Raw genomic sequence first — 20,532 nt, 5'->3', positions numbered from 1 at the left:
ATAGTGTATCTACTGCATCAAAGTATAAAGTGTGTTGCTTACAGTTTAAAAATCTATAGAAAAAAGTCTGTTTTCTGTAAAAAAAAAAAAAAATGCTGAAATTTTGTCAAGATATACATTTTGAGATGTGAAATTTAACACATTCCCTGCAAGTGGGAAAGGAGGCTATAAACGTAAGGGAACTAACAAAAGTTTCTGTAGTTAATTATGCAGTGTCACTGCTTGATGGATGCTAGCAGCATAAAAAAAAAAAGCACTGCAGAGAATGTGTTTTGGTATAACTAAAGACTCAGGGGCTGCTTTCTAAGTTGGTGGAGGCCCGTTGATGTATCGCAGCATGAGATAGAAAGAACGGGCGAAGTTGTTTGCCTGGGTGCAGCTGTAGTCTTCCTCAGAATATGGAACCATGAAAGCCAGGAGTAAAAGCAGTAGAAGGAACAACTGAAGAGGTAAAGCTGCTCGTAATATACGGTAAAAGAAGGAGGGAGACCGAGGAACTGTTTGACTAGGTTGTGGATGGCTTTCACCTCTGAAAAGGAGAAAAAAAAGAAAAAAAAAAAAGAGAGAAAAACAAAGGCACTTTAGAGTTTGAATTAAACAAGTTATTTTAACTCCCTCTCTTGAGTTCCAACTACCCTTCCAAGGTGCAGGGCTGTGTATCTACAGGATAATGCACTGCACATGAAACACTTCAAGTATAACTTGAAAGCATGCAAGACTGCTCCAGGGGAAGCCAGGTGCTGGTTTGGGTTTACTGTCCTTACTACTGAAAAAGAACCATTTCTTTGTAACAGCTTTGATCAGTGGGGTTTTACCCTATTTTCAGATGCAAACATAAGTTTTCCCAGCAGACAAATAAACCACTCTAAATACATGTAGAAGTACAAAGGAAAGCCACCCTTCAGAATGATTAGGCTCTCCGTTGCCTTGGAATTACTGAGATCTACCCTTCTAACAGACCCTGATGTACTGGGAGTGAAGTTCTCCCTTTGTCTTTCATGGTCTGTTTGTAATAAGTGGCTCTAAGCTACAAGTTTCTTGGTCCAGGTATGCTGGACCAGAAACCAAAGGAAGTTTTAAAACAAAAATATTTCCCCATTTTGCACAAAAAATATTTTCTCAAGAGTAAAGACAAGCCTGGGTTGCACATGGGTGCAGAGCTCTAGGAGCAGGAGTGCTAAAGGAAAACCATTCACCAAGGTGCAGCCCAGAGCTGGTAGGTAGAGGAGATACTACATGTAGGCAGAAATCACCTCCACCTGCATGTCAATCTGTGAGGAACAGCTGCCAGGTTCTGCTGGCACTCAGCTCACCTCTGCCATTTTCACTACCCTTCAAGAGATAAACATAAAACAATACCTCGAGCTGCTGCCATTTCTGCCATCCGCAATTCCCTTTATGGTGGCCTGTGGAGAGAAACAGCTTTTAGTATCCAGGTTTCAGACACTACAAGGAATTTCTCTTTCTCAAAAGATACAGTTCTAGACTTTAAAGTCCTGTTGTAAATTCTGTAATAAGGTACACGCATCTAAAAGGTAAAATGATTACATTTAGAGGAACTTTCAGACTAAATATGACAAAACATGCTATATGCGGACAGCAAAATAGTAGAAAAAAATATTTGCCTCCTTCACAGCAGGGCTGGATTTCACTGTGACTGGATTACAAACTCCTGAGTCCAACTCATCTGGAACTAGCAGCAATGCTCTGGTATCCTAAAAGGTAACCACACCTTCCTCTTTAAAATGCACGTTCAAAACTCACAACAGATGAAGTGCAAAGAACCATCTGTCACTGTCTGTCTGTCGGTGCACAGCCCATTGCCTCTTTGGATGGGCATAACCAGTGGTAACAGATGCTCCAGTTCTCCAGCCTAAAGAAATGTGCATAGTTGTCCTGGTTTTGCACAACCTGAAGGAATTACGATGGAACAGGTGCATACAGCTATTAGCCTGAAAATCTCTCTGACAGCTCTCAGGATAAGCAATGTATTGCTACGAACTACGACTCATAGGTGTTCGTTACACACTCCCAGCCTGGTACTTGGTATGGATGATAGGACACTTGAGGTTGGAAGGGAGCTCAGGAAGTTCATCTAGTCCACCCTACTGCTCAAAGCAAGGTCAGCTACAAGATTTGACCAAAAGCCTTACTCAAGGCCTTATCCTGCCTACTCCTCAAACCCCTCAAGGATGCAGACTGCACAGCCTCTCTGGGCAATGTGTTTCAGTACTGTACAAGCCTCCTGGTGCTGAAGTTTTTCCTATAGCCAGACTTAATTGTTCTTTTTTCAGCTTACAAAGGTGAAAGTACTTCAGTGTTGGTGCTTTAAGAGCTGAAGCTGCAGGCGGCTTCAGCCTTGAGCGATTAATTCCTGACCTTGAGTGGAAAAATAAAGTGGAACAACAAGCAAGAATGTGTATGAGACAAGATAAGGGATGATTGTGAGCTGCAATCAGTAACCAGTCAGAAGTAAAAGAATGGCTCATGGACAGGTGGAATTATCCAATCATGTCAATTGTTTAGGCATGTGTGTGATAAGGGGTAATGAATCAAAAGTGAAAGAATGCCACGTGCTTGGGACGTGCTGGAGGAAAAAAAGATATATAAGCAGTGCAAAGCTTCAATAAAGTGCTGATGCCTGAACACATCTCAGTGTTGGTCATTTCATCTGCTGCACTTAAGTTTTAAGTCAGTCTTTTATAAACACCTTTCCTGTTAATATGTTGTTATTTTTTAGTAAGAAAGGTCAATGAACAACTATTTAAACTGTGACTCACCAGATTTCCTTGTATTGTTTGTATGTCATGTGAAACTTGTTCAATAAGCTGTTTCAGTTTCCTTCCAATTACACAGACCTTCTCATCCGCTTCGCCGTATTCACCATATGATTTAAGTTGCAGGTGAGCAGCGAGTTCTTGAAGTGAGTTTACCTTAGGCTGTTGTTCCAGCAGCTCTTTCTCCAGTTGCTTAGAACAGACAAAAAACAGTGCAAGAGACAGTTATTCTCAACTTTAAGGATGTTTTCATAAAAGGAGGAACTCTGTAAGGCTTTAAAGAACAACTCAACCTGTCTGAGAATATGCAATACACAGGAATGGCTATTACAGCTACAAATGAAATGAAGTTCTCTTGAAGAGACTGGTTGTACCTGCTTGAACTAACGTTTAGAAATAGTTCTAGCATTAATTAATCCATATGGAAAACACATTAAATCTTGGAAATTGAAAGTCTTACTCCAGCATGAAGACTGTTCATAAGGAACTTAATTGTGATGCTTAAGTACAGAAAAAATGCCTCATATAGGCCATCTCCTAGTCCATTTCAGAAACCAGCCACGTGCCTAAATACAGCAGGTTCAAGGACAGGCTGCAGACATCTTGAGAAATGAGCATATTGCTCTTCATTTTGTGGGGAGAGCTACCAACTTGCTGGAAGAGCTGAGGTGCTGTAAGACTACGCTTACCATTAGCTCCTTTTGGCGTTCCACTATTGTACTGAGGTCAGCATTTGGATCTGTGATTCGTGCTTCATTCCTTCGGCTATCAGCACTTGCTAACCACAGGATTAGTTTTTGGCTCTCGTCATGGAAATCCTAGAGGAACAAAAGATTTGCATGTAAGAGAAAAAACCCTTTTGCGGTGCTTTCACCTGGCTTTGCCTACAAACAAAACAACCAGTCCAGATGAGACAGAGCCACCAACAAATTCACAATTAGGCTACAGCAACCTAGTTAAACTATTCCACCTATGTAATAAAAAGGTATTATCCAGTTCAAAGCTATTATTACCAAACCATTTAAACCCAATGGAGTCAAGTTCATAAGAAAATTATGTGTCTTGGATTCTGAGCAACCATTCTGCTAATGTGAAGGAATTACCCCTCTGCCCTCTTCCCTTATCTGCCCCTCAGTAGCACTCAAAAGAGGAGTTCTCCCTTATAAACTGGCATGTGGTATCCACCTGGCAATGCAGTAGGGCTTCTTGTAAACCTTTCCTCCAGCTGTCCAATGCATGAGTAGCTTTCTCCCAACGCAAGTTCATCTTCCAAATCCTTTTCTGAAGCTCTTTGAACTCTGTGCTCTCCTCTTTATGAAATTCTTTGCTGCTCAGGTTAACTCCAAGACAGAGCTGCTTTCCATTATCAAATGCTTTAAGCATGTTCTGGTAGAAAAAGAGGATTAGGAACTTCCATGAATGATGAAAAACATGTAGTTTATTTACAATAAAACTATACCCCCTCAAAAGAAGCACAGATATTGAGGAAAGTTGGTTGAAACTGGTGGCTTTTCAGATACTGGTAAGGAACATATGAAGGTAGGTGGCCTTTTTTTGTGTGTAGTTTTGTTTGGGTTGGGTTTTTTTTAAAGTAAAAATCACTTTGAAGAAAACAAATCTGGTTGGGCTTGTGCTTCTCCCTAAGTCTCAGGCTTTTTGCCTTAATCCACATCTGCCCTTCATTCGTCTGAGCTGTCTCTTTACCTGACATTTGGACAAACATTCCTATAGGTCATCACATGGTATTTCCTCTTGATTTATAAAGGTTTTGCTGCCTCAGAATCCTAGAATAATGTTGAAAGGGACATCTGGAGGTGCTGTAAGACTCCATCGTCCTGCTCTAACTTCAAACTCAGAGCAGGCTGCTTAGGGCCCCATCCAGTCAAATTTTAAGTATCTCACAGGATAGAGATTCCCCATCCCCTCCTGGCCCCTGGTCCCACACTAGGCCACCCCATTGTGAAAAATCCCTTTTCTTCTCTCTAGTCAGAGTTTCTGTCAGCCCATTTCCCTGACTTGTCAAGGTTCCCCCAAACGGCAGTCCTGCTGCTTTCCTCCTCTCCCTTAAAATTGTAGAGGGAAATAATATGGAATTTGCAAAGTCATGGCTGTACCTTCTAACCACCTTTATGTTAAGGTAGAGCCTGTATTTTTGAAGGTCTTTTTAAAAAATGAATGCCAAACAATACCTTGTACCCTCAAGAAGTTTACAGTTTGAATCAAGGGTACTCAGTCTTTTTCAAGTTGCGGCTCTTGCAGTAGAAAGGTAAGAGCTGCAGGATGAGTCCTGCAATCAACACAGCTCAGATTGCTTTTCTTAGCAGCCTTTGTAACCACGAGTGTCAATCTATATATTCTCAAGATCTGTGTCCCACTTGTTGAAAACTGCTGGTCTAAATTACATTTTGTCCAACAAAGAACCTTGCCTCCCTCCTTCAAGCAACAAAGTTTCTTTCAATAGCAGACAATACAAACGGTCCATCATAGACTTTGAAACACCTGTAAGCCAGTCTGCAGCCAGACTGGCTTCATCCTTATCCAGGGCAATTGGGATGTCCTGACACCTCATGAAATTCCCATCTTAGAGCATGCTGGCTCTTTCAGACACCCATAGAAAACCAAGCTGAAAAGGGGATTTACAGCCAGCTGGACTCCTCTTAAGAAAATGCAGAAGAAAGAAAAAGTGAAGCTCTGTTCCTTGAAGAAGTCAGACATCCAGCTCTAGCCTGAAGGGAAGCATCTCCCTCCACTCATGAGGCATCACCAAACCTTTCCTAGTGCCTGGTGCCTAAGCCAGGTTGGTTGATGGGATCAGACTCGTTCTTACTGGAGTCACACACTGGACTGCAGAGCCATTCTCCCATGCCTAATAACTACACAAGGATGTGTAGGCTTAAGCATACTCTCAACATGCCCAAGAAATCCCTCCTCTGTCCTGCAGTGCCTTGTCTGTGAGCATCGTGAGAGTGTGACACCAAACTGACCAGTGGCCTCAGGGTTTGGGTGACTCCACATGGGGATTTTGCACTCCCAGAGGGGTTAGGAACACTTGCTCTGAGTTCAACCAGAGGCATTTTGTTACCCGAGTCCTAGGGACCTCGCACTTTCATGTACCCTGGTAACCTGCTGGTTCAACCTGCAGACCTGACTTAGTCCTAATTTAGGGAAGCTGAGAGTGACAGGACCACACATGCTGACAAATGTTCACGTTATTGTCTCTCTTAGCTGTTCTATTACTTGGTTGAAGATTAGCAGAGACTAAATTTCTATTGTATCTCGTATTTAAGTAATACATTCTAATCCACCAGAAATCTGCATTTGCCAAGTGAAAAAATACAACTCCATCTTTTGAAATGATATGTCCTTCCATTATAGGATAAAGGTGCTATTTAGAGCTAAGACTTTGCAAACACCATCTTGCTGAATAACACCGATCTTTCTCAGTCTCCCCATTGGAGTTACAAGCCTTTCCCCCACCCCCAGCTCATCAATTCAATTAAAAAAAAAATCAGCCTAGATTCTGCAGCCTGTAGACCCAGCTAATTTTCAATCTGTTTCAGGTTTGCATACAGGGGAATGGCACAGAACAGGGCAAAAATGCTGTTATCACTGCCCAAAACATGCAAACCCCCAAGACAAGGCCTAACCAAGGCTATTGGGGAGTCTAAGCCTTCATTATTTATCTTTTTTCTTTGTTTGTTTTCTAAAGCAAAAGCACTAAGAAGAGAAGTTTGGGGCTGAACGTTTTGTTTGAGAGAGAATAAAGTGTCTCTGCAAGAAAACAGCAAGGGAGAGGTTTTGATTTCAGCCTGGCTGCCTGTTTTGCCCAGGCATATGGCCTGCAAATCTCTGCATATGAAGACAGAAGCACCTTGCTTAACCACCCTATTTAGTCCTCCTAGCTGAAAACAGCTTAGCTCCTCTGTGGCATATGCACATTGTTATTAGCATTCGTGCTGCCAACAGATCCTAGAAGCACAAAGACAAATGATAAAGAGTATCAACATCTTGAAATCCCACTTCTCAGTATGCCATAACTTACTTTCAGTTTCTTGACGTTTTGTTCCAATGCCTGCATGCTGGTTGGAGGTTTCACTTTCTGCAGTAATTCCAGCTCTTTCTCAGTTTCATCAAGCCAAGCAGAGAGGTTGTTGAGATCTGAGCTCAGCTGCTGCCAGTCCTGGAATTGCTGTTCCATACCAAGGTTATTTCTATCAATCATGCCTACAAAATGATAGAACAACAAACATTTAAATCTTCAGTAAGGTGAAGAGTGCGTAAAACAGATGCAAGGAGTTTTATGAGTAAATTATTCTCCCACCTACTCAAGGCTAAATAATTGCTACTGTGTACTACTGTTATCCAGACACAGTTTTTCTTGAGAGTCCACAGTCTGTAAGTTTCATATTACTTGTCAAGTTATCAACATAGTAATGGTACACAGGATTTAATCACATTCATTGAAGATGTTTTAATTAACTCGGAAGAACAAAGCAAATCTAAGGAGATAGAATTAAATGAGCTCAGTTGTGATTTGGTAGATACCAAAATGCCTCATAGGACCAAGTATGATCCAGAAATTAGCACTTGGGTTTATGTTTCATCAATTCAGTGCTAAAGGAGACAGAGATGTGACCTGTGCAATCACTAACACTATTTCTGGAAGCACATCTAAGCCTTTCTCAGAGGTTTTCCTATTCATCCCATGCATGGGACTCAACCCTGGTCCACGTGTGAGACCACAGACATAAACTAAGTAAGCTGGTGCATATAGCTGCAGTCTTCTTTTTATCACTTGATTCGCTTTTGTGATTGCAGTACAGATGTGTTATTACGATCTCAAGCACCTGAAACCAGGAATGAGGTCCTAAAAGGTTAAGAGAACCAGCTTGTTGGCCTATTTGGAAGAAAGGACCAGTGTGAAGACAGTGAAGAACAGACTATGCTACTAGCTTTGACAAAATATTTCTGTAAATAGGAGCTCTAGTATCTTGTCACATGGAGTACCAATAGCCGAGGAAACGAACTATAGCAATTATTTTAGACAAAGAGTCACACTTCTTTGGTTTGAAATCTGATTAAAAGTCTCTGAAGTATTCAATATTACACAAAAGTGAAATTGTTCCCATTCATTCCACCCAGCAAAGAGATAGAAGTATATTATGTGTGATAAAAATCTCAATTCTGGCAAAAAATGGAAAAGCTTAGAACAGCAAACATGGGTTGGACAGTACCAGGTGAGAAGGCAGCTCAGCAAATCTTAGCAAAATACATTAATTTAGAGGATAGCGGTTTACTTCTATTTTGTTCCCAAGGCAAATGTGCTGCCTTTGTGCCATCTCTGCTTTGTCACCTCTGGGGTCACAGGACAAACACCACAGCACCAAAGCCACTCCTGATGCTCTGTACCTGACTGCTGCTCTGCAGCTGCTATATTCACAAGCTCTTGGTCATCTTGGGGTTCTCCACTGCTCATGTTAGCAGATGTAATTTTCTCCTTGTTGATGCTGCTGCTCACAGAGCTGAGTTGCTTCACCTGGAATGACAGAATCACAGAATGGTTTGGGTTGGGAGGGACCTTAAAGATCATCCAGTTCCAACCCCACTGCCATCAGCAGGGACACCCCCCACTAGATCAGGTTGCTCAAAGCCTCATCTAACCTGGCCTTAAACACTTCCAGGGAGGAGCAGCCACAGCTTCCTTGGGCAACCTGTTCCACTGTCTCACCACCCTGACAGGAAAGAATTTCTTCCTAATATCTAATCAAAACCTGCCCTCTTTCAGTTTAGAGCCATTTCCCCTTGTTCTATCGCTAACTGCCCTTATAAAAAGTCCCTCCCCAGCTTTCTTGTAGGCTCTTCAGGTATTGGAAGGCCACTATAGTATGATATTTTGGTGGATGAGCCCTGCAGGTTAACAAGCCATCAAAGGTCAAGCTTCATTGCTGTTACTCTGGGGTGGTGGCTGGGCTGTCGCTGAGCTCTTGCATGTCCAATTTAGCACTGGGCTTCTGCATCTTTGCTAACAGTTTATATTGGCTCTCTGTGCCTTCTCAGTACACAAACACACACCATAGTGATGCTAATTATTACAAGACTGGACATGGCAAATTAATTGCTTTTGCACTACATGTATGAGACAATATACACTTGCTGACACTCTTTTTTAGATTCTGGGTCTTGGCAATATTGACTCTAAGGCTCTAAGACTGGATTAACAGCGACAAAAGCAGACAGATAACAGTACCACCTTGTGCCTGGAAGAATGCTGACAACTGGTCCGGATCCACTGAGCCTGGCAGCTGCTGGCAAAGCCACAGCTGGCAACCAGCCACCAAGACCAAGGTACCAACAAACAATAGTCATTTTGGCACATTTTTTAGTGTCCAGAAGCAGATTAAATGGTGGGTTCATTGCTAGAAAAGGACACTTCAAATTCTTCTGCTTAGGAAAGGGAGATATGTCAGTAAGTATCAAGGGAGGGGACTCGCATCCTCTCCTCGGTGGGGGTTAAATTCTCCTAGACTTGTCCTATGACAATAGAGGAAGTTCCTCCAGACACTGATTCTGATCAGGAGCCTAACATGACTGTTCTGAATTGTTTTAAAGAAGCTTTTCTAGCAAGTGGGTAGAGGCTCTCACTGGTTACCTGAGCCACCAGAAATAATAAAGTTTCCATAAAGTGAACATTCCCCCTGCAACTAATCTTTTCCTTGACGCTGGAGGAGGGAAGAGGATGGAGTTACATAGGAACCACAAACAGACCGTGGAGTACAGGTTCAGTGCCCACAGAGCCTCCAACTCACATAGTCTGGCTTATAGGGAGTACTTGTTTCTGGACCAGACAGCACATTTCCAACCATCTCTGCCTTGTTGTATCGGTGTTTCCTGCAGACTGCGCTATCAGGAGAATGCCATGGATGAGTTTCCGAAACAGACTTTCCTGAAACAAATAAAACCAAAACCATATGTCCTAAATGCAAAATCCCATCTCCACAAGGAAGCTGTTGCTTTGTATTAAGTTAGAAAGCGCTCTGAATAAAATGGCATCAAGTTATGGCATAAAAATGACAGTTTTGCAGCTTTCCTTGCAAAGCATGCACATTTGCAAAACATCAACAGTGTTTCAAAGGTAATGAGATGAGAGCCATGCAGTTATGGGACATTCTGTTTTCTTCTGGAAAATGCTTGAACACAGGTATGAGTATTCAAAAAAACAAAAGAAAAAGGCTGCACTGTGGTTTTGGAAAATTTACATCCCAACAATACTATGACACATCTGCAATGCATTTCAGCAGGGACAAGTATAAACATGTCCTGATTTGGAGAACGTTTGTTCTGGATTTAACAGACAGGACACATGGTTCTGTCATGCACAAAACACAAAAAAAATACTTGCAGAGTTGTAACTATTGCCTTCAGTAAGTATGCAATCAAAATTAGAAACAACCAAAGAAGTTCTACTACCCAGAGCAAACCACCAAGGAAGTACCAGAAGACTTTGGATCAATACAATGAAATGGACAGTAACCACCTTGGCGTTTACCAGGCAAAATCTAAACGGTATGTTCTTGACTGCTCTGTAATGTACATGTGAACACTGCAGCGTAAGAACACCACGACAGGATGAGGCATGGTGTCCACACAAGGCAGGAAGTCAGACATTACATATGAGAGAGGTTGAGGAATATAGCGTGCAGCACAGGGAGATTGCCATGTTCAGACACATGCATTAGCAGGTGCCTACCAGAAGATGCTTTCAAAGTTTTTGTGGTCATTTTAAGATATGCCTCAGGATTTTCAGTGATTTCTACATCTGAAAAAAGAATAATGTCATTTTCCTCACTATTCAGTATTTTCTAGCTATTAAAAAAAAACTGAAACAATGAGGGACAGCAAAGACAAAGATTTTACTCTTTTATTCCTATTTCTTTTTCTTACTCTTAATAAAAACTTTTTAAGTTACTTTTTTCATCAAACATCCTTAGGAAGTAAAGTTTCTAAAACCTTGTTTCTGAAAACATAAGCTTGGTTTAGAGAATATAATTCCCTTCAAGACATCTAAGAGATGAGACTGCTCACATCTAGCAATAATACTTGAAAACCCACCAACAACATGGGAGCAAGACCTCAGTGCCCCTCCCTTCCCACACAGGGACATCCTGCAGTTGTCCATGTCATAACAAACAGCTGGCAATTGGTTCTCACCTGACAGAGCACTGTAGTACGGTGCTTCTTCGTCGTCTTCGTGAGAGGAAGAACCTCCCACATCACCTGTGTGATCCCACTCAAGTGGGATGGAGTCAACACTGACAGGGGTTTCACAGCCTGATCTTTCATGACTTTGAGTAGGGGGCATAAGGTGGCAAAGGGACTGTGGTGAAGAGGGCCCCTCGCTGATGGCCTTCTTAAGCCAGGGATCAGTCTGGATTTCTCTGGAGTCCTCAGGATCTGTCTCATTTTCAGAGGTCTCTTTCTCATCATCCAATCCCTAAAAACAAAGAACAGTTACTGCATGTTAATAAGATCTACAATAAATCTACATTGCTTAATAAGCTAGTGATTGAGCCACACAGTACTACTGGGGACTGTTTTGCGGTCAGTTGCAGTAATCGAAGACCACATGCCTAAAATTAAAGGGAAGCATCACTTTTGCCTCCTTCCTCTTTTGCCAAAACAATCCTCACATCAGCAGCTACCTCCCCTCTTTCAAGACATAAACCACCACCATAACTTCTCTTCCTAGTTTGCAGGGAGGGGTACGCAGCTCCAAACAGACTGCACAGGTCAGCAATGAAGTGATGCTCAGGCAGTGGTGAGCAGCTACTCGTAGATATTCGTTTTACTTCCTCTACTTGGCTTTTTTAATACGTTCTTTTTTTTTTTTTTTTAGCCAAAGCAAACTGCAAATCATCTAAATGTTCCCAGTGAAAAGTAAAGAGCATGCTGTTCCTCATCCAGGGTTCTCACAAGAAAGTGGACAGATGGAGCCTCACAAACAAATCCATAAAGAGATATTCTAAGCACGTTACTGAAATTAAAGAAAGCAAAGTGATATTAAAACCACCAAAAAAGCTTTTGAAGGCCTCAAACCACTACTATCTAAATATTAACCCTGTGAATTACTTCCATGCTATTATCCAAATTCTGCAGGTGGAGTCCCAACAGGAGAGGTGTGAGAAGAAAAAACTGGTGACAAAGATTTAGTAAAGCTGGCACCACTGCTGAGGAGCTCCCAATCCCTTTGAGCTCAAACCACGCAATCAAGCTGCTATGGATAAGCAACGAGCATTGCAGTTGAAACATCAAATTCTTGCCAAAGCATCAAAACAACTGTTGCTTCTTACAGGATGCCTTGAAGTCAGTCTTTGATGGAACCGGGCAACTCGCCCAAACACTTCCTGACAGTATCGATGAAGTTCTTCCAATTCATCTTCAATTAGGGTAGCGTCCAAAGGCTCACTCTTCTGAATCAACTGCTCCCCAAAAACGATTAGCTGATCAATCTTATTGGTGTTTAGTGTTATTTCCTGCTGGAAACCCTATTTGGAACATACAAGAAAAATAATTACTTCTGCAGTGCCCTCTTCTAGCCTAAAGTTTGTCCTTCCTTTCTCGCTCGCTGCAGTGAAAGAAAAGCAGCAATTGACATTGTTGTCTAATTTCATTTGGCAAATATGTTTTTACTCAAGAGGTCCAGAGGTTTGTTTTATTAGCAGGATTACAGTACCAAACAAAGTGGCATTTCCTACCCATCAATATGATTGCAGTGTCCTGAGCCTGCAGGGGATCACGATACAAGAGTTCAGCTAATCAGAGTTTATTTTTCTGTTAAGTACACACTATCTTTTTCTCAGCAGCAAAGAAATTTGTTTGGCTGGTTGGGTCTCCAGCCTACACACAGTAAATCTTCATCCCAAAACAATTAACAGTGAAGGGAGAAAGGGGAAATGAGTAGGTAGCAAAGAAGTAGTATGTTCTTTAGAATCAGTGTACATGTCTGCTGTCTTATTTCTATTTGAAAGTCACAGCTACAAACAACGCACTCAGAGGAGAGAGCCTATGTTAATGCCAATTCAAAAACATTCTCATCAGAAAAAAAATGTCTGAATTCAGGAGTGTAGCTTTTACTGTTAACCTGCATGTGCTCCTTTCCAGGCCAGATAACACTGTCACTGACACTCAGTGGTAGGAGAAAATGGCAGGATAGAACTGAGCTTGAACACTGAATCTGAATTTAAATACTGTACAGTTTAATCTTGATTCAGAAGGTAAGTCTTAACAATTTACTGGTGTCTTAAAACAAATATAGCCCTACAGAGATCTGTTGGATATTGTGACGTTCTAGAAAAGCAGATGATTCTGTCAGGAGAGGGCAGCCCAATAGGATCAGCTGGGCTATATCAAACAACTGCTTTATACGGATACGTACATTTAACTGGCGCATTTTGTCATCGAAGTTACTTTTTGAGAAGTGCTCCACGTTTGTCAGCTGGAGATCCATTTCTGTGAGCCAAACAAGGATGCTTTCCCTCGTCCCCTCAAACTCATCTCTCCGATTGGTGAAATGCTGAATAGGAAGAAGGGAGCCAGTGTTATAAGACTTCAGCTACTAAAAAAGCTGCTCAGAGGAGCCCTTTCAAAATAGTGTGTTGTTTCAAAACCACTGTTCACCTTAAAGCCCTTAAGGGCATAAATGGCAGCATGCTATGTATAAAAACTGTCCCCTTCCTGTAGTGATGCTGGAATAAAGTGTCCTCTGTTAGTACACTCCTCATATGGGAGAGGGAAAAAAACTTCAGTAGTGCAAGATGCTTCTATAAAATTTTGTTCTTGCTTCCACTCTGTATACCTTCCCCCACATCATTATACCAGTGTAACAGTTATTTGGACTCAGGTTTAACATCTACTTCGTTTTAAATTTAGAAGACAGACAAAGGAAGCAAGACCCATCTCTAATTAAAGTAATTAAACCCATGATATTAAAATCAGTAAAACAATGGATCAGCTGGACCATGGATGACCACGCCAGTGTAATTAATGCACCATTTGGGGTGGAAGCCAGGAGGAGCTCTCTCTCTGCTGCCATCTCCCACAGAAACTGCAAACAGACATGCAGCTTGCAGAGCCCCAGTTCTTCTTGGTGGATTTACTGTTCAGGAAGGGGATTATACAACACCCTAAACACAACACCTCCTAACTGTACAGATCAAACACCATCAGAGCTCTGACAGCCTCATCCACTGACTTCTGGGATCTAATAGTTTTCCCTGTTGATTGCTTGCAGCACTGCTGTATTTAAAAATCGGGCAGTGGTGAGTTTCCCCCAGGGCACACCACAGATTATCCTGCCCAGAGATCAGCTTAACTCAACTAGCAGGACACTTCTTTGCAGTGTCACAGATACATTCTTAGACAACATTCCTCCATCAGGCAGAGAGCACAGCAGGAGTTGGTGACAGCAGCATGCCTCTCCATCACAAATCCATGTTTAAAGCCCTGTAGGTGAGTCATAACTTGGCACAGAGCTGCAAAACCAGGACAGTTGTAAACTCCAAACTATATCACCACTGGGGCCCTTTTGTTTCTTCGTCTCTTATTTATGGAAAGGTGCAAGAGCATGAATGCATCCACCCAATGACAGGACCAGGTAAGGGGAGAGTGGGATAGGAGCAGTAAGGCCTGCAACACACCTTCCAAAATTTATGCTTCTTCAACTACCAAGAACCCATCTACCAAGGACACGTTTATGCCATGTACTTGGTGACCTTTCCAGAGCTGCTCTCCTACACTGGTAACTCAAGACACAAACCAACACAAGACAGTTGCTCCAGTATGTCATTTGCCCTTGGGTAATTCCTACAGAAACTTGCAAGTCCTCCTCACTCTCTCACCCCATCATGCAATTACCTTGAGTCTCCTCAGAATGGCAGCGGCTCGTTTCTGGAGGTTATCCCAGCGCTGGTTGCCTTCGTGCACCATCTGCTTCAACTTGCTGGCCGAGTCCGTGCGGTTCTCGCGCGCGAGGCGCCTGTACTGCTTATTGATCAGCTCCAACTGAGTGAGACGTTCGTGAATTTGCCGTTGGAATGCCTGCAAGGCAAATCAAGGAACTCAGTTCCCTTGCTGATAAAAAAAAGGATCCCAATGATGCTATCCATCAGGAGAGATGATGATGCTCTCCCCTTAAAAACAGACCTTTGAACTGCAAAATTACAACCAGAGAAGGACCCATATTTTAAATCACCTGCTCAGATTTAACTCATTAGGAAAAGGAAGAATAAAAATAAATCAACCCACAAAGGTCTCCTGCCTATAAAAAGCAAATCTTTAACTTTTAAACAGGATCTTGTCAGTTCAGAGCATTGGATTCTCCACATGAAAAAAAAAATTCTGGAGACAAATGCATCAGCCATGCACTGGCCAAATTACTGTGTTCTCTATAACACCACTGTGGAACTGGTGTTTTTCAGTGATCCGGGCATTTAACGTAGACAGTAAGTATTTAGCAGTCTGACCATTCAGCCTGCTGCTGAGCATAAAAAAATGAAGTCAAAAAATTCACCTCAAATTTCTTCAGCTCCTCTTTTGCATGTGTGTACAAAACTTCAGAAGAATTAGGCTCAGCTGCTATCTTTTCAGACGATTTCAGCCAATCTTCAAAGCGAGAATAGTCATCCAAAAACCTCTGCCATAGGCGCCAGGTTTCCTCAATTCTGAGAAGGAGATGCAAAAAAAATGGAAAGCTGAAAGTTATCACAAGCTAACTCTTAATTTTAGATTATTTTTTTTTCTTTTTCAAAATTCATCTCGTGGCAAAAGCTACAGCGTTTCTTCAAAATGCTGCCACAGGCTTCTTTAGGAGGGGCAAGGAAAAGAGACTTACTTCATTCGCCTTTCCATAGACATGGCGCAAATGTTTCTCCACCGTCTGTCCAAACTCCTGGTAGTCTGCTGGATGGAGTCACACTCGGTCTCATTAGCACATGCATCTGAATCGTGTAGCAGGACTTCACAAATGTTAAATACGGATTCCACCCCTGCGGTGTGTTGCTCTATGTCTCGCTGAAGATCCTGCCATTGGCAAAAGAATAGCTTGAGTAGAAGGAAACATGTGGCTAGACTTCAGACATACCCTTTCAAAATGCTGCAGAGGATGGGGAAAGAGCAATTTGTGTGTCAGGAAAAGCTTATTTAGCTTTAGAAAACACACTTGCAGAATGAGCTGTGCAGATGACAGGCTGACAGGTCAGGACAGAACTGTCATGCAAAAAGGGATTGTCCAGCTTTGGTTTCTCAGTGAAAGCTCAATCTTCTTATTAACAGTCTGGACAACTTTAATGTGCATTCAAAATCCAAACCTTACGTGCACTGTAAATGCATAGTAATTAATTTTGACAGTACAAGATGACAGTGTCTCACATCAGCTTACTACACCGAACTCGTAGTACAGTTTGTGTCTTTAGTGACTATGTGATCACAGGCTGAAATCATGAAACACAGCACACAAGAAGCTGGTGTTACACTACTTTTCTTATTCTCTCTTGTGGAGCTCCTGTTTTGACAAAACATTTTAAAGGGTCTGACAAAGACCCTTTGTCTATTCTATACTACACGGTTCTTTTCAAGAGCCTGCATCTCCATCATACTCTGATCTCCCATTCTGTACCTCTAACTACTCCTGAATTCAATGTAATTGAATAAGAGAAAAAGAAAGCCTTATCTAAATATTTCTTATTGAAAAGGCAGCTCTGTACAATGCTACCAACTGTACATATTAATTAATGGACAGCGTCCACGACATTTCAATTTTTTCAACTGATTTTTGGCTTTCCTAATGAAGGATACAGAGACTTTTGCTTGAATAACACTAGAACAATACACACAAATGAATATTTTACTGACAACAGTGAACAGGAACTCCCATTAAATAGTATCACTGATCTCAGTGAACAGAAGAAGCAGAATTGGTTTTGCTCTGGACTTACAAAACCAAACCAAAATAAAACAAACAACCCCCCCCCCCCCAAAAAACAGACACAGCTTAGTAAATACAAAAGGAGTTGAAAGAAGATCTTCTCAGAAGTCAAGAACCTGCAGGGAGTTGAGTATCACCCAGTGGCAGTCTTCAGTGGCATCACATGGGTACCTGAAAGGGCTGAGCCATAAACGGTCAAAATTTGGCTTGTGGGATTTGTGGTCATGTACAGCTTTAGGGAAGGTAGAAGCTAAAATCTCAACATAGATGAGAGGCTGCCAGAAGCAGACCAAACATAATTTTTGACAGCTTATTAGGGACTCACAGCTGTTGTCTGAGCAAGAGGCAGCAGCGTCTCTTTAACACAGGCTCTACACCTGAGAGCAGGCTCTACACTGCTACGGGTACCTGAAGAGACTCTTCTGAATTCATTAAATTACACTGGATTTACAGCTGTATTAGTGAAAATGAGAATTTGGACCACAGATTACAAATCCATTCTACTTGCACTATGGCAATGTTGCTGACACAATCTCATTACTTTTGGTCACACCTGGGTTCATGGAATAACCCTCTAGGCTGAATCCTTGCTGTTTTCCAAACCATTATTCCAAATTACCTGACTGTATTATGGTGAGACAAACAGAACAAGCTAAGTAAAGGGGCCAGGAACATACACTGAGCCCCAAAAGTAACTTTTCATTCAATTCTGCACAGCATTGCCCAGAGAGCTTAAACAGACTACACGCTGCAAGACTTCTGCATTAGTGAAACAGCTTTGAAATCTTAAAATGAATATTATTCATGTTTTAATCTTTATCCTTTAATTGAACAAACATGCCATAAAATATCTCTGTGGCTGCACAATGCTTTTAAACGTCATTATTCAAGACTGAACAGGTAAAGCTCTTCCAGTCAGGGATGTCAAATAAAAGAAGCCTGTAGGATGTATTTCTCACCATCACCCTGCTCTTGCTGAAATAATTGTTCGGACAAACCCATGAAGGATCTTTTTAGTTGTCACATTCAGATAAAGATTTCTCTAACACAGAGTGAAAGAGGCTTTTTTTTACTTTGGTCTTTTTTGTCAGCATAGTCTTCTCACACTCAGCCTGCTGAAAGGTTACAGCAGAAGGAGTTTAGAAGTGCCCAGAGGCCTGGGTTTGAAACAGAATCCAAACAACAAAGCAGTAAGTAGCTCTGAGCAGCCAATGATGGCTCTTCCAGCAAGATGAAGCTTGAATGCTCTTAAGAAAAATAAATTAGTTTGGACACAATTCCTCTGTGACCCACGTTCTTCTCTGTCTGGTAATTTATCACAGACTTTGAGAATGCAAAATGTTTGGATGGGGAGAAAATATTTCCTTGTTGTTTATATGACCACTCACAATGCAGATAAAACCATTAGAGGCACTGGGCTGGGGCTTCTGGTGTTTGACCAGCTCCTGCAGGGAATTAGTGGGAGCCACCTCCACTCTGTTGCAGAGGAACTGGCCCTTCCCATGATGTCTAGGACATGAGTGGATGGAGAGCCATTTCAACTAGCAGAACACAACCCTCAGGTCTGGGTCACTCAGGGATCTTTCTTTAGACACAAAAGCAGCAGCCAGAGAAAGAGAAGATGGGAAGTATGTGAAGAAAACCAGCAGGTGTTCTTAAAGGTGGATGCCATAAAGCTTCCAAGCCTGACAGCTTTATTCTTGATCCTCAGAGTTTTATGGCAAATATTCTTGTTTAACACAAAGGCCAGATAACAGCCGTGGTCATTCTCAGCCTTCCCAGGGAGACACTTAGAACCTAGGCAGACTTATAGCACAGCCCTGAGCAAAGCCTGACTCTACCAGCAAGTCTGTGCTTTGGAGAAGTTCCTTTTCCTTCCCTGTCTGCTAGAGAGAGAAATTTACTCCAGGACTATCCAACTCATCTCACACTTCCACTTGGCTGGGATAGCTGTCATGTTCAGCTGTACGAAATCCTTGCCATCTCCAGCACTTAAGAATAGCATAGATCCTTAAGATCCCCCTGGAAAGCCACTGTCTTGGATAAATGCCTACACACACTCAACCAACACCCAACGGTGCTAGGTTGGTTCACACTTATGCCTCAGCAGGATTCACACACCACCCTATCCAACCTTAAGGGGATCTGCAGAACCTGCCCACTGGATCAGGCCTCAGTCAAAGGTGTGTTTGCACAAGACCACCCTCCAAAGCTCAAACATCCCTCTCTGCCAAGCTTGCTCTGCTGTCTGCAAGGAGAGGAAGAGAACTGAGCTAGTGAGGGTAATAGATCAAATCACAGCACTGAAAGTCACAGCCAGTTTGCAGGAGACCCGGCGTTCATGCCTTGTCAGCCTAAGTCAACCTCATGGATTTTGCCCACTGTCTGTGTCCTGCTGAGCCCTTATCAAGTCTGCTGTATTTAACTGGGAAAACTGTCTCATGTAAAAATGCTTTTGTTTGTATTTGGCGTGTTTTCCTAGGGTGGAGGAGGAAGGGAGAAGGGGGTTAAGTCAACACAGTACTTAAATTAGGGCAAGCAAATAAAATTTTTCCGTGTAACGCATCTTGGCAGGAACATGCCATGAAAAGCAAACAGAAGGCCTTGCTAAAGAAAGGAAACAGGTGATTTTAAACCAGGACCAATTGTAATCAGCAGCATTTTAGCTCATTTACTCCGGCTGCTCCTATTTCCCACCTGCTGTTCTGCCAGTCTCTTCTGGATTTCTTGGTCATCACAGATGTCATAAACAACAGGTTTGGAAAGCTCAGACTCAATCCGGGCCAACCAGGTGCGAAGGTTACTCATGTTTTTGTCCAATAGTTGTATAAAAGCAAATGTTTCCTTCAGTTTCTTCACCCTAAGCAAACCAGGAAGAATATTTTGTTACAAAGATCTGCAACCAGTGGAAATGATGTTAGCAGAAGGTGATGACAGGCACGGCTTTATGAAGCACTTACTGTCACACCAAGCTGTTGCCTGCAAATCAGAGCCATGTTTTAGTCAAAACCTACCTAAATTGGCTCAGTAGGCCTCTGCTCTACAGCTGCAGGAAGGTCTTGTGTGAATTCTTTAATTAAACTATATGAGCAGAGTGAATTTTTGTAGCTTCATTCATCTGCTAGTGAGCTCTTCAGTCAGTTCTTGGACATTTGGTCTAAAATGGGTATCTATGGTCTGATTTTCCTGCTGTGAATTACATTCAATGTCTTCTTCAGCAGCCAACAGGCCCACCCTAATCAGCAAGGTATTGCTCCGCATACAGAGGCAGAATTTGCCCAAACCACAGGTCCAACACCCCGGGCAAATGGATGCTGAGAGGAGAGAAGGCCTGAACAACAGCCACTGTAGAACTTAAGAGTGCCACGACATTAAAAGCTCTTCTAAACAACACACTCAAATGTGTAGAGATGTGCCAGGCTCTCCAGATGGGTGAAAATGAAAAAAAAAGAAAAAAAACCCAATCCTGAAAAGGGAGAATATCCAACAACTAGAGTTGTGCAGCAGACAAGCAAATGAACCATAGAGACCATCTACTTTTCTTACAGCTGTTTGTAGCACAGCTTCCAAACTGCAGACAAACTTTATTTCCAGCCTTTACAGCATATTCCCACGTCAAAACCCCTTACCAGCCCCTCGAATTACCCAAGTAACATGTTTCTACATTTTGGTAAATTTGTTCCCATGCACTGGAGGAATATCACAGAATCACAGAATGGTGGGGTTGGAAGGGACCTCAGGAGATCATCTAGTCCAACCCCCCTGCCAGAGCAGGTT

General features: G+C 42.2%; 1 protein-coding gene across 1 annotated transcript in view; it reads right to left on the bottom strand.

The window, feature by feature from the left end:
• Positions 1 to 303: 303 nt before the first annotated feature.
• LOC104521184 (nesprin-2) overlaps positions 304 to 20,532 on the bottom strand; it is a gene marked incomplete at its 5' end in the record, with an annotated part of 84,868 nt that continues 64,639 nt past the window's right edge. The window contains 17 exon segments of the mRNA XM_010163105.1: positions 304 to 529; positions 1,360 to 1,406; positions 1,626 to 1,715; positions 2,781 to 2,969; positions 3,467 to 3,595; positions 3,963 to 4,163; positions 6,820 to 7,001; positions 8,187 to 8,313; positions 9,584 to 9,720; positions 10,525 to 10,593; positions 10,986 to 11,268; positions 12,125 to 12,319; positions 13,210 to 13,347; positions 14,688 to 14,870; positions 15,343 to 15,493; positions 15,664 to 15,851; positions 19,453 to 19,615. Of these exon segments, the coding sequence (XP_010161407.1) occupies positions 304 to 529; positions 1,360 to 1,406; positions 1,626 to 1,715; positions 2,781 to 2,969; positions 3,467 to 3,595; positions 3,963 to 4,163; positions 6,820 to 7,001; positions 8,187 to 8,313; positions 9,584 to 9,720; positions 10,525 to 10,593; positions 10,986 to 11,268; positions 12,125 to 12,319; positions 13,210 to 13,347; positions 14,688 to 14,870; positions 15,343 to 15,493; positions 15,664 to 15,851; positions 19,453 to 19,615 (2,698 nt within the window).

This window comes from Antrostomus carolinensis, unplaced genomic scaffold, assembly GCF_000700745.2.
Source record: "Antrostomus carolinensis isolate BGI_N321 unplaced genomic scaffold, ASM70074v2 scaffold15282, whole genome shotgun sequence".
Classification (NCBI taxonomy): domain Eukaryota; kingdom Metazoa; phylum Chordata; class Aves; order Caprimulgiformes; family Caprimulgidae; genus Antrostomus; species Antrostomus carolinensis.
Note: the sequence above shows the minus strand (reverse complement) of the source record. Positions and strands in the feature narration are given on the sequence as shown.